The sequence below is a fragment of the Cydia fagiglandana genome, chromosome 25 (assembly GCF_963556715.1).
Source record: "Cydia fagiglandana chromosome 25, ilCydFagi1.1, whole genome shotgun sequence".
Taxonomy (NCBI): Eukaryota; Metazoa; Arthropoda; class Insecta; order Lepidoptera; family Tortricidae; genus Cydia; species Cydia fagiglandana.
In genome coordinates, this window is record NC_085956.1 from 7,839,983 (window position 1) to 7,854,157 (window position 14,175).

At 40.2% G+C, this 14,175-nt stretch overlaps 1 protein-coding gene across 1 annotated transcript in view; it reads right to left on the reverse strand.

Moving 5' to 3' along the window:
- Window positions 1-456: 456 nt before the first annotated feature.
- The window catches only part of LOC134676842 (uncharacterized), a 40,595-nt gene continuing 26,876 nt past the window's right edge, over window positions 457-14,175 (reverse strand). The window contains exons 2-3 of the mRNA XM_063535222.1: window positions 7,153-7,274; window positions 457-549 (exon numbers count right to left, since the gene is read on the reverse strand). Coding sequence (XP_063391292.1) covers window positions 457-549; window positions 7,153-7,274 — 215 coding nt within the window. The remainder of the gene's footprint in view (window positions 550-7,152; window positions 7,275-14,175) is intronic.

Sequence of the window (14,175 nt, forward strand, 5' to 3'; positions counted from 1 at the left end):
ACTTTGTATTAAGTATTTATTTTTTTCGCAACAATTTATTTCTATATTGATTGATATTAATATTATTTTAACACAAGCAGATCCTACTGAGCGTTCCTTACATTTGAACAATACTAAAATGAGATTTCAATGGATGGTAATACAAAACATATACGGCTGTCAAAAAGCAACTAGGCCCAGCATTCAAGGTTAACCCTTTACCAGGCTGACATTTCAAAAATGTCAATCGAATGTCAGTCTTACTTATCGAAAACAGAACACACGTTTGAAGTGCCTTATGTGGGAAATATATAACCCTTAGCCTGGTAAAGAGTTCATCATTATATTCATTATATAAAAAAAAATGTATCAGAGAATTGGCGCATACCATAATCGACCATATACGCATATGGTCGATAAATCGTACTATGCCTGGAAATGGGTGAGGCAAATTATGTCTAAAATTGTTTTTTTTTTTCAACATCGTTTCTGTTCACTCTCCATTTGGTGGACTTCATAGGTGGATATCTTGATATTTGATGTCTCCGACGTTAGATGCGTGATTTCTACCTGTTATACAAAGTATATAGTTTAATTATAATAAAATCTTTAAAGAGACTAGTTGATTGATAGTCAAATCATTTGACAGTAATAGAAAAAAAGAAACAAAATCCTCGGACGTAACTTGTAAGTTTAAAAAAATTTGTAAACTATGGAAACATATTTACAAAACCGTTTTTTAGACTGTCAACCAACTAACCTATAGAACTTAATTATTTCTAGAGCGTTCATGCCTTATTTCATGCATTTATAAATAGTTTTTATGCTTAATATTTCAAACCTTATCATAACCCTCAGATATTTATTCATGATATTGCTATGTTGTTAAATAACTAGTATTAATAATAATTAAAAGTAATATTACTCACCATCAAATTAACAAGCACTCAAATGAACCAAAGGCGTCAAGCCAAAGTATTTAAGCTTGAAGCATTTTCTACCATTTTAATAGTTTTAGGGCAGCCTTGGCAACACTGCGAAAAAATGGCGCAAGGAAAAGCGTCGATTTTTTTACCACTATAAACTATTTGAAAATAAACTGAGTTAGTAAAACGTGACTTAGACATCTCTTAAAATTGTAATTAAGTAACTACGAAATATTTGTAAAATTTATAAATCACACGGGTTTTTGAATATTCATACATTTTGTATGAATTCGACATAATATACTCTAGCAAGCTAGCTTTGTTAGTAGAAAAAAAGGCAGCAAATTTTAAAAATGTAGGCATGAAGGATCCATCACCAATACACATTTTGAATTTCGCGCCTTTTTCTACTGACAAAGTTGGTTTGCCAGACTCCAGATTGTCACGTTTCACTGTCTCGATTATTAGACTAATGCATGCTACTCATATTTATACAGATTAGTTTAATAGAGTTAGACCAAGATAAAACTGCAACTATTTAGATAGCACACGCAGTGCAAGTGTTATTTTAAACAACAAACTCCTATGAAATTATGACGTATAAAAACGCTTGCACTGCGTATGATATCAAAATCGTTGCAGAATTTTCTTGGTCTAAACTCTATATTTATGATTTTTACTACGATAACCATGCAACTTAAATGTATACCCACCCGCTTAAAATAAGAGCTCTGGTGTTTCTGTATTGCATTAAGAAAACTCGATTTATTTCAAATATTTATTCTACCGATCGTCTTAAATATTAAATATTTAACAACAACAAATATACAATATTGATATAATAGTAACAACGACGATTAACAAAACAGTTTTTACACACCAGATTACTTGGTTGTGATAGTGACCATAGATAAAATATAATTTAGGCGGTTCGTTTTAATGGATGTTGCCAGAGACAAATTATAGACTTGAAATCCATACATAGCCACGTTTCTTGTCATGCACTGTGTTGGAATACTTTTAAATGGTGGGCAACGTTTTTATTCTGGTGTAAACCAACATTCAGATGGGCCTTACGCTTGTTTGCTACCGTCGAGGTATACAAAAATGTATTGACGCAACTTTGTGTAGACTTAAGTATTTATAATTAAGTATCTGGCATAACTTGATGAATTAACATTTTTTGTATTTACCTTTTCTAAATAAAAACTTTAAAAAAATTAAACAGATTTATAAAGTTTCAGTCATTCTCTTGCCCTTGTCCCATTTACTTGGGGTCGGCGCAGCATGTTTTTCTTTTCCACACCCCTCTGTCGCCCGTCATTTCATCATTAACTTGCGCTCGTTTCATATCACCTCTCCCACAGTCCATCCACCTTTTCCTCGGTTTTCCTTTCCTCGTACTTCCCTCCACATTCATCCGTAACACCCTTCTCGTCACATGACTTTCATCCCTCCGCATCACATGCCCGTACCACGCTAGGCGATTTGACCTTACTTTCTCCGTTATGGCAACTTTCAGGCTTCCTCTTATATACTCATTCCTATCCAGTCCCATTTATAAAGTTTCAGTATAGACAAAATTTAACTAAAATTGTATTTAAACAAAAACTGCCCATTTTCCAGAGGCCGTTACTGCGTTTTAATAAAAAAAAAGTTGAGCTACAACTACCAAGTTTCACTCTAACTCACTCTAACAGATAGGTCTTCCCTGCTCTTATATGACTGCAAAAAATACAGTGAGCATTTAAAGGGGTTTTACACAAATCACGCGAGGTGTTTTCGGCTACTTTTTGACCCCCTCTCCCCTTGGTGATATTTGTTGAGGTTTTTGGCAACCCCCTCTCCCCCACATAACCTCACGTGTATTTTGTTTCTCATTGGACCTAATTCTACCACGCGCTCCAAAATTTCGTAAAATAGACTCGCTATTTTGAAGTGTGGAGCGAAGATTTATGTTTAACAAAACCAAGAAAAAGTTTCTACTCATGTGGTAGGTATTTTTTCTTAGTTTCGTTCACTGTAGAAAAATACACGTGAGGTCTCCTTATACCCCTCCCCCAACGTGATCTATCGTGATTTTTTCGTGACCCCCGCACCCCCTATCCAGCCTCGCGTGATTTGTGCACCAGCCCAAAGCCTGACCACGAAATGATCACGCGCCATGTTGCGGAATTTCACTGGAACTATTTTTTCATACTATACTGAACTGTCACCATATACAATGAAGAATAACAGCGCCCCCTTGACAATGATCATATATTACTGGTCAGGCTTTATCTCATACGACTTTACAGTATTTTACATAATTACTTGCGACTTTAGGCTCAAAAACACTTTTGAGCCTAAACGCAAAAGCGTCCTCTGAACGAGCACAGATTTGTCCCGTCTGTCACAGATATGATCGTGTTATTAGAATGTAATTTCAATAATGTTGGGGTCACTATACACAAGAATTATTTGAAATAATTGATCTGTAAGGGTTTTCAGAAATAATATAACTACACTACATAATATTTGTACCAATAAGGGATTTTTACAATTTGGAACAAACCTTAACGAGTATCTACCTCCGTTCTTACCCTGGTCATTTATGTTAAAAACTTTGAATACAGAAATTGAAATTGTTATACAGGTGAAGGTATCAAGCCAGTTTTATAGAAGACAATGTCAAAGGTCGCTGCATACGTAATGTGATTTTTACCGTCTTACACGCGAATAAAGTTACTATTTACTTATTTAGAGCAGCGGTCGGCAACCCGCGGCCCGCGGGTTGCATGCGGCACGCGAACCTCTTACTTACGGCCCGCGAGCCTCGCTGGCTATTATATATGTAATATTAACAAACGACAATGTCTGATAAAGTCATAAATATTAACAAAGTGCGGCCCGCGTCAACATCGTTAACTAACTATGTGGCCCTTGGCTGCTAAAAGGTTGCCGACCGCTGATTTAGAGCAACGATAGCGATTTTCACCTGGTACGAAGAAAAATATCCTGTCCTGTAAATATAGGACACCTATCACAGGTTAGTTGCCACTTTCATGCCCGTAAGTACAGCCTGACAAAAAAGAGTAGAAATTAAAAAGTGGCAACACTGTAGCGTCGTCCCGTACTCTTATACATATTGATTTGAAAGGGACGACACTACAGTGTTGTCACTTTTTAATTTCTACTCTTTTTTGCCAAGCTGTATATCATGCAACGCTCTTTTCCTATCCTCAACGTACGATTTTTCAATAGCCAAAGTTTTACTCACGGGCAAAAATTTCACTTTGCGATATCTATTTTACATATTATTTTATTGGGTAGGTACCTAGTCTTTCCCGTTGTAAAAACTTACACATCCGTAATTTGAAAACCCTTACAGATCAACGGATACTGTATAATACACGCACATGAAAGCTGATTATATGTTTAAGCTAATTGATTGCTTCATTTGAACAACCATCGATTTTATTATTAATCATTATTTATTTAAAAAACAAGACATCATGTCTGGCTACTCAAAAATTATATTTAAAATATCAACAAATTATTGTTATATTACTTATTGATTAAAATATAAAAACAGCTTCATTACATTATAACTAATTTTAAAATTATTTAAATTAGCACAGGTAATTTTTCAGTAGCCGACAATGGTAGAATTGGTCAACTTACGCGGGCAACACTGAGAAAAAATAAATTTAAAAATTCTACCTAATTACTTTTGTACTTTGCAAATAAGTTGATATGATTCAATATTACATACGTTTATAACTGGTTTTATTTGAAATCTTTAGCTGTAAACAAAGTATAATTCCTTTTTTTTTAATAACTTGGTTATGGGTACATATTTTGTCAGAAGGCATTTAAAAAGGCAAAGAAAAAGGCCATACAGCCAAGCCATATACCAAAGACAATTGTTTTTGTTTTACTGTTAGACATAGATTCGAGACAAGTATTTTTCTATTATTTTAAGTTTCTGAGACAATAACTTGATATTAACACGAACTAACTAAACTGCTCTAGATGTCAAATTTATCAGTCAACAATAATATTAACACGAATTCAGTCAACATTTATTTCTAAATTCAGGCCCGTCTCATAGCTTATCAAGTTTTCCTAAGAAATGAATGAGCAACATATAACATGACATCGCTTTTAGACTTAATCGTCATATTTATAATAGTTCTAGTAGTCAAAGAATCAACTTTTAGGCTGGCAACACCTATAAAAGCAAAGCGATACAACAGCATATTCGGGATTCTTTAGATTCAGGTATTTAATTTAAATCATATATGCATATGAAACAGGCCTTTACGAATAATGGATTAAATTGGTATACTAAATCTATTCTGAAACTAATTTACGTTAGGAAAATTGATACATTTACGTTTGCAAAAATGGGTCCATAATTTTGGCATCTAATAGAGCATTCTAGCGTCCAACGAGACAACTTATTTTTCAAATACATGGCAACATTCAATAAAAAACCCTACCAGTGTTGTGCCAACCGATAATTACCGATACAGTGATTGGCATAGACAATCTTGTTTTTTTTCAATCGCATCACTTTACAAAAAAGCTAGGTATATATTACCGCATTCCTTAAAATGGAAGCACCCATATTTCAAAATCGCAATGGCATGAAACATAACCTAAAAAGCTAGCGCTTGAAATCGAAATAAAGCGTACGTTACTACGTGAAATCTATCATTTGTAATCATTCTCAACGCGTTCTTTCAAGTGCAACTATTTACATAAATAATAAACATAAACCCACCATGAAAGCAGCGTCCAAATAATGATTATAGCGTTAGTACAAGTCATACGATATACTGGAATATAGAAAAGGTATTCCACATACAAATAGCAACACTCAGAACTGTACATCGGTGGACCTTATTACAAAAGGCATAAAGTCCACCATTGTACAGTTAACAGGTGCCAAAAAATTTAAAAAATTTCATTATTTAATACTTATCTAATGTTTAGGCACTTGTAAGTGGAATATAGCATGTTAGTAGATAAATGCAGTAGGTATAGCCACCTAAGGCCCACCATACAAAAATTGTCAGTTGAATTTGAAATCAATGTTGAAGGAAATATGGTTGAATTTCTTTTGTCTTTAAATAAAAGAAAACAAAAGAAATACAATTCTGTTCCAATTGAAAATGGTTTAAATTCCATACACATACACAGCAAAATTTAATACTTCAGTAGCGGTAGCACGGTCGCATTTTTATTGCTTGTCACCGCTGTCACGTTCTAACAAGTCTGTAAGTGCGAAAGTGACAGGCGAAAAATGGAACCATGCTGCGTCCGCAGATTGAACGGTGGGCCTTAGGAGGATAGTATTAAGAGAAATATGATAGTGTAAGGCGTGCGTCGATAGATGTCAGTAAAAACTAACAGTTTAAAACATAACACTTGAATTTTTATGTAGCAAATCTAAACTGTTAGTTTTATGTTATTTCCATCAGCGTGTAATGAGTCGTGCATGTTAAGTAAGAAATAAGCTTAATAACCTAATTTCTTAGTTAATAATTATAAGCTTTTCATTCCTTCTGAATCTCTGTAACTAATAAATCTATATTTCAGTATTATTTTAATTTAACTTGACCAACAAATGTAAGAAAACGGCTGTATTGGATTTTTACTTGAAGTTATTCTGTCAAATAAGATTCATAGTTCAGAAAGGATCATAATCATATACAGGGTGTTTGGTACATCGTTTGCCAAATTAAAACGGCAGACAGGTTGAGTCATTTGCTATCTTCTTAGGCCTATGTTATTAGAGATGCAACGGATAGTTGTTTGGCCGGATACTGGATATTCGGCCTGACCATCGGCCAAATATCCGGTATCCAGCCGCCGAATATTCGGCGAGCGGAACTATACCTACATTTCGGTTTTTCAGGCGCGCATTCTCCAGGTTTGACCTGTTTCCTAGTGAACGTTCGCGCGGACTCATTTCTAGGTTCGAAATGAGTGCGCGTGCAAGTCAGTGGAATGATTAAATTGTTTTAAAATAATAAACAAGTGCGATTAAGACCGTGCCTGTTTTTTTAAATCCAATTTGTTTACTCCGAAATCAAGCAATGTTACTATCCGGTATCCGGTCGGATAGTAGATCACTAACCGGTATCTGGACGGATAGTGAAATGATGGCAGAATACCGGATAGGAACCGGATATCCGGTGCATCTGTAATAATTATATTAAAAATAAAATCTTCATTATTAGCATAGTGTCAAACTTACCACTTCGCTAGTGAGACAGTTAATGGTGGTGGGTGGTAGGGTGCGCGCGGGCGGCGGCGGCGCGCGGGGAGAGCGCCGCCCTTCCGAGGGGGTGGCGCCGCGGAGGGGGGTTATTGAGTAGCCTGTAAGTCAGGATTGGTGATTAATCTTCGGGTAGTTCGGATCCGGTTAGAAGGACCAAATTTTGTTATTACACACAAAATAAAACAATAGATGATGACCGGGAATCCTATAGGTCGTTTTTTTTCTTCATTAGAAAGAAGGTAAGCGATCTTGACATGTCTTTTAATTGAAAAACTTTTTTTAAAAATCAATAACTATTACTTATGAAAGCAGAAGTATATAAATGATCGTATTAGATTCATAATTGTTACATATTTGCCGTGATTTATTTTTAATACGTGTTTTTTCAATTAATAGACACATCAAGATTGTTTACCTTATTTCTAATACTATAAAAAACGAACTATAGCGGTAAATCAGGCGGCTCCCGAACCGGAGGTCGGTTCGAATCCGGGTTCGTGTGATTACAAAAAAAAAAGAGTGAAAATTTGTTACTAATTAGTAACTAATTTTCACTAGTTGGTCTTCAAAAGTATCTCTTCAAAGGTCTTCTTGAAGGAAAACATCGTGAGAAACCCGAACTAATCCCACTGGAAGGTCGATTGGCAGTAGGGAATGTAAACCGGTTTTTAATTTTATGAAGAAAAAAACCGGTTAGTAACCGAAGATAGTAGTGTGTTTGTACCGGTTTTGGACCAGAACTTTTCCGCCAGAGGGCGACAGTATGTATGCGTAAGGTAGTGACAATTTAGTTCACCCTACTCCCCGCTAGATGGCGCCACTGTCTATGCGCAACGTTAGTTCCAAAGGTCTCCGCTAGATGGCGCCACTGGTTAGTTCACCCTACTCCCCGCTAGATGGCGCCACTGTGTATGCGCAGCGTTAGTTCCAAAGGTCTCCGCTAGATGGCGCCACTGGTTAGTTCACCCTACTCCCCGCTAGAGGCGCCACTGTGTATGCACAACGTTAGTTCCAAAAATCCCCACCAGCCCTGCCTGGGGGCGACAGTATGTATGCGCAACGTTAGTTCTAAAAATCTCCACCAGCCCTGCCTGGGGGCGACAGTATGTATGCGCAACGTTAGTTCCAAAAATCCCCACCAGCCCTGCCTGGGGGCGACAGTATGTATGCGCAACGTTAGTTCCTAAAATTTCCGCCAGCCCCGCTGGAGGGCGACAGTATGTATGCGTAAGGTTAGTTCTAAAAAGCCCCCGCCAGAGGGCGACAGTATGTATGCGCAACGTTAGTTCCAAAAATCCCCACCAGCCCTGCCTGAGGGCGACAGTATGTATGCGCAACGTTAGTTCTAAAATTCTCCTGCCAGAGGGCGACAGTATGTATGCGCAACGTTAGTTTCAAAACCATCCGCTATGAAATGAATAGATGTCTCCACTTTGTATGTGAGTTGTTGAATCGCTTAAATGAATAGATATCCCTAGTGGCGCCTTCGTCGGTGGACACCGCTAGTTAGTTCCAAAAATCCCCGCCAGGCCCGCCAGAGGGCGATAGTATGTATGCGCAACGTTAGTTCCAAAAATCCCCGCTAGCCCCGCCTGAGGGCGACAGTATGTATGCGCAACGTTAGTTCTAAACTTTCCCCGCCAGAGGGCGACTGTATGTATGCGCAACGTTAGTTCTAAAACCATCCGCTATGATATGTATAGATGAGCAGCCGTCTGAGTATTTCTAAAAAAGTCCGCAGAGTCAGAGGGGGTTCATGGTAAGTTAATTAATCTTGGTCAAGCAAATCTAGTCAGTAGAAAAAGGCGGCAAATTTGAAAAATCGTGGGCTACCAACACTACGTTTGAATAGTTCGAAAATCGTGTGTCATTTATATCTTATCTGTGGAACTGTTTTGTTTACATTTCATCGCTGTTCGATGTACATTCCTGCCTTTTGTTCGTTTCCTAGGGTTACCATACTTTAGTTTGCTTTACATTGCTTCTGACATATCCGGCTTGACAGACTATCGATTCGCTTAACAATATAGATGTCGCTAGTGGCGCCTCGTCAGTGGACACCGCTAGTTAGTTCCAAAAACATCCGCTATGAAATTGCAAAAAGGCCCATCATGTTTGTTATAAAATATGAGACATATATCGGCGTTTTTTTTAATACCACGTCAGTGGCAAACAAGCAGACGACCCCACCTGACAGTAAGCAGTCACCGTAGCCCATGGACGCCTGCGAATTCAATAGTTTACACGGATGCACTTTTATTTGCGGTTGGTTTTGTCGCTTGTGCTTATCAAATGTATGGAGTTTGTAGTTTACCAACCGTAAAGGGGTTTTTCTTTTATTATACCACATTGGTGGCAAATAAGCATACAGTCCGTCTGATGGTAAGTTGTTACCGTAGCCTTTGGACGCCTGCAACTCCAGGGTGGATACAAGCGCGCTGCCGACTGCCCAAAGATTCAATAACTTTGTTTTAAAATATGAGGCTTATATCGGCGTTTTTTTAATACCACGTCAGTGGCAAACAAGCAGACGACCCCACCTGACAGTAAGCAGTCACCGTAGCCCATGGACGCCTGCGAATTCAATAGTTTACACGGATGCACTTTTATTTGCGGTTGGTTTTGTCGCTTGTGCTTATCAAATGTATGGAGTTTGTAGTTTACCAACTGTAAAGGGGTTTTTCTTTTATTATACCACATTGGTGGCAAATAAGCATACAGTCCGTCTGATGGTAAGTTGTTACCGTAGCCTTTGGACGCCTGCAACTCCAGGGTGGATACAAGCGCGCTGCCGACTGCCCAAAGATTCAATAACTTTGTTTTAAAATATGAGGCTTATATCGGCGTTTTTTTTAATACCACGTCAGTGGCAAACAAGCAGACGACCCCACCTGACAGTAAGCAGTCACCGTAGCCCATGGACGCCTGCGAATTCAATAGTTTACACGGATGCACTTTTATTTGCGGTTGGTTTTGTCGCTTGTGCTTATGAAATGTATGGAGTTTGTAGTTTACCAACTGTAAAGGGGTTTTTCTTTTATTATACCACATTGGTGGCAAATAAGCATACAGTCCGTCTGATGGTAAGTTGTTACCGTAGCCTTTGGACGCCTGCAACTCCAGGGTGGATACAAGCGCGCTGCCGACTGCCCAAAGATTCAATAACTTTGTTTTAAAATATGAGGCTTATATCGGCGTTTTTTTTAATACCACGTCAGTGGCAAACAAGCTGACGACCTCGCCTGACAGTAAGCAGTCACCGTAGCCCATGGACGCCTGCGAATTCTATTGTTACCACGGATGCATTTTTATTTGCGGTTGGTTTTGTCGCTTGTGCTTATCAAATGTATGGAGTTTGTAGTTTACCGACCGCAAAAAGATCCAGATTTTTTTTTTATATACTACGTCGGTGGCAAACAAGCATCCGGCTCACATGATGGTAAGCAGTCAACGTAGCCTATGGATGCCTGCAACTTTAGAGTTGTTACATGCGCGTTGCCGACTGCAAAAAGGTTCAATAAGTTTTTTTCTTTTTTTATATACCACGTCGGTGGCAAACAAGCACACGGCCCGTCTGGTAGTGAGCAGTCACCGTAGCCTATGGACGCCTGCAATTTCGAGATGTTACATGCGCGTTGCCGATCGTTGAGATGTAGACCGTGACGTTCGAAAACAAAAAGTCGTATGTGACTGTAAACTTCCATTCACCGTAGAATTTGACAGATAGAGAGAGTTTGAATTAAGTATTAGTAGTGTGTTTGTACCGGTTTTGGACCAGAACTTTTCCGCCAGAGGGCGACAGTATGTATGCGTAAGGTAGTGACAATTTAGTTCACCCTACTCCCCGCTAGATGGCGCCACTGTCTATGCGCAACGTTAGTTCCAAAGGTCTCCGCTAGATGGCGCCACTGGTTAGTTCACTCTACTCCCCGCTAGAGGCGCCACTGTCTATGCGCAACGTTAGTTCCGAAAATATCCGCCAGCCCCGCCGGAGGGCGACAGTATGTATGCGCCGCTGGTTAGTTCACTCTACTTCCCGCTAGAGGCGCCACTGTGTATGCGCAACGTTAGTTCCTAAAATTTCCGCCAGCCCCGCTGGAGGGCGACAGTATGTATGCGCAAGGTTAGTTCTAAAAATCCCCACCAGCCCTGCCTGGGGGCGACAGTATGTATGCGCAACGTTAGTTCCAAAAATCCCCGCCAGCCCTGCCTGGGGGCGACAGTATGTATGCGCAACGTTAGTTCTAAAAATCCCCACCAGCCCTGCGTGGGGGCGACAGTATGTATGCGCAACGTTAGTTCCAAAAATATCCGCCAGCCCTGCCTGGGGGCGACAGTATGTATGCGCAACGTTAGTTCTAAAAATCCCCACCAGCCCTGCCTGGGGGCGACAGTATGTATGCGCAACGTTAGTTCCTAAAATTTCCGCCAGCCCCGCTGGAGGGCGACAGTATGTATGCACAACGTTAGTTCTAAAATTCTCCCGCCAGAGGGCGACAGTATGTATGCGCAACGTTAGTTCTAAAAATCTCCACCAGCCCTGCCTGGGGGCGACAGTATGTATGCGTAACGTTAGTTCCAAAAATATCCGCCAGCCCTGCCTGAGGGCGACAGTATGTATGCGTAACGTTAGTTCCAAAATTATCCGCCAGCCCTGCCTGGGGGCCACAGTATGTATGCGCAACGTTAGTTCTAAAAATCCCCACCAGCCCCGCCTGGGGGCGACAGTATGTATGCGCAACGTTAGTTCCTAAAATCCCCACCAGCCCTGCCTGGGGGCGACAGTATGTATGCGCAACGTTAGTTCCTAAAATTTCCGCCAGCCCCGCTGGAGGGCGACAGTATGTATGCGCAAGGTTAGTTCTAAAAAGCCCCCGCCAGAGGGCGACAGTATGTATGCGCAACGTTAGTTCCAAAAATCCCCACCAGCCCTGCCTGAGGGCGACAGTATGTATGCGCAACGTTAGTTCTAAAATTCTCCTGCCAGAGGGCGACAGTATGTATGCGCAACGTTAGTTTCAAAACCATCCGCTATGAAATGAATAGATGTCTCCACTTTGTATGTGAGTTGTTGAATCGCTTAAATGAATAGATATCCCTAGTGGCGCCTTCGTCGGTGGACACCGCTAGTTAGTTCCAAAAATCCCCGCCAGGCCCGCCAGAGGGCGACAGTATGTATGCGCAACGTTAGTTCCAAAAATCCCCGCTAGCCCCGCCTGAGGGCGACAGTATGTATGCGCAACGTTAGTTCTAAACTTTCCCCGCCAGAGGGCGACTGTATGTATGCGCAACGTTAGTTCTAAAACCATCCGCTATGATATGTATAGATGAGCAGCCGTCTGAGTATTTCTAAAAAAGTCCGCAGAGTCAGAGGGGGTTCATGGTAAGTTAATTAATCTTGGTCAAGCAAATCTAGTCAGTAGAAAAAGGCGGCAAATTTGAAAAATCGTGGGCTACCAACACTACGTTTGAATAGTTCGAAAATCGTGTGTCATTTATATCTTATCTGTGGAACTGTTTTGTTTACATTTCATCGCTGTTCGATGTACATTCCTGCCTTTTGTTCGTTTCCTAGGGTTACCATACTTTAGTTTGCTTTACATTGCTTCTGACATATCCGGCTTGACAGACTATCGATTCGCTTAACAATATAGATGTCGCTAGTGGCGCCTCGTCAGTGGACACCGCTAGTTAGTTCCAAAAACATCCGCTATGAAATTGCAAAAAGGCCCATCATGTTTGTTTTAAAATATGAGACATATATCGGCGTTTTTTGTTAATACCACGTCAGTGGCAAACAAGCAGACGACCCCGCCTGGCAGTAAGCAGTCACCGTAGCCTATGAACGCCTGCGAATTCTATAGTTTACACGGATGCACTTTTATTTGCGGTTGGTTTTGTCGCTTGTGCTTATCAAATGTATGGAGTTTGTAGTTTACCAACCGTAAAGGGGTTTTTCTTTTATTATACCACATTGGTGGCAAATAAGCATACAGTCCGTCTGATGGTAAGTTGTTACCTTAGCCTTTGGACGCCTGCAACTCCAGGGTGGATACAAGCGCGCTGCCGACTGCCCAAAGATTCAATAACTTTGTTTTAAAATATGAGGCTTATATCGGCGTTTTTTTTAATACCACGTCAGTGGCAAACAAGCAGACGACCCCACCTGACAGTAAGCAGTCACCGTAGCCCATGGACGCCTGCGAATTCAATAGTTTACACGGATGCACTTTTATTTGCGGTTGGTTTTGCCGCTTGTGCTTATCAAATGTATGGAGTTTGTAGTTTACCAACCGTAAAGGGGTTTTTCTTTTATTATACCACATTGGTGGCAAATAAGCATACAGTCCGTCTGATGGTAAGTTGTTACCGTAGCCTTTGGACGCCTGCAACTCCAGGGTGGATACAAGCGCGCTGCCGACTGCCCAAAGATTCAATAACTTTGTTTTAAAATATGAGGCTTATATCGGCGTTTTTTTTAATACCACGTCGGTGGCAAATAAGCAGACGACCTCGCCTGACAGTAAGCAGTCACCGTAGCCCATGGACGCCTGCGAATTCTATTGTTACCACGGATGCATTTTTATTTGCGGTTGGTTTTGTCGCTTGTGCTTATCAAATGTATGGAGTTTGTAGTTTACCGACCGCAAAAAGATCCAGATTTTTTTTATATACTACGTCGGTGGCAAACAAGCATCCGGCTCACCTGATGGTAAGCAGCCACCGTAGCCTTTGGACGCTTGCAAGTTCAGACTTTTGAAACCTATACATCATCATCATCATCATCATCATTATAAAGGCCCTCAGGAAAACTTCGACCTCCCCCTGCTCATGTAGTATTTGGGTTTCTAGCATACTTATTTGCGGTTGGTTTTGTCCCTTTTGGTTATCAAATGTAGTTTGTAGTTTGCCGACTGCAAAAAGGTCCAAATTTTTTTTATATAATACGTCGGTAGTGAGCAAGCAAACGGTCTCTCCTGACAGTAAGCAGTCAACGTA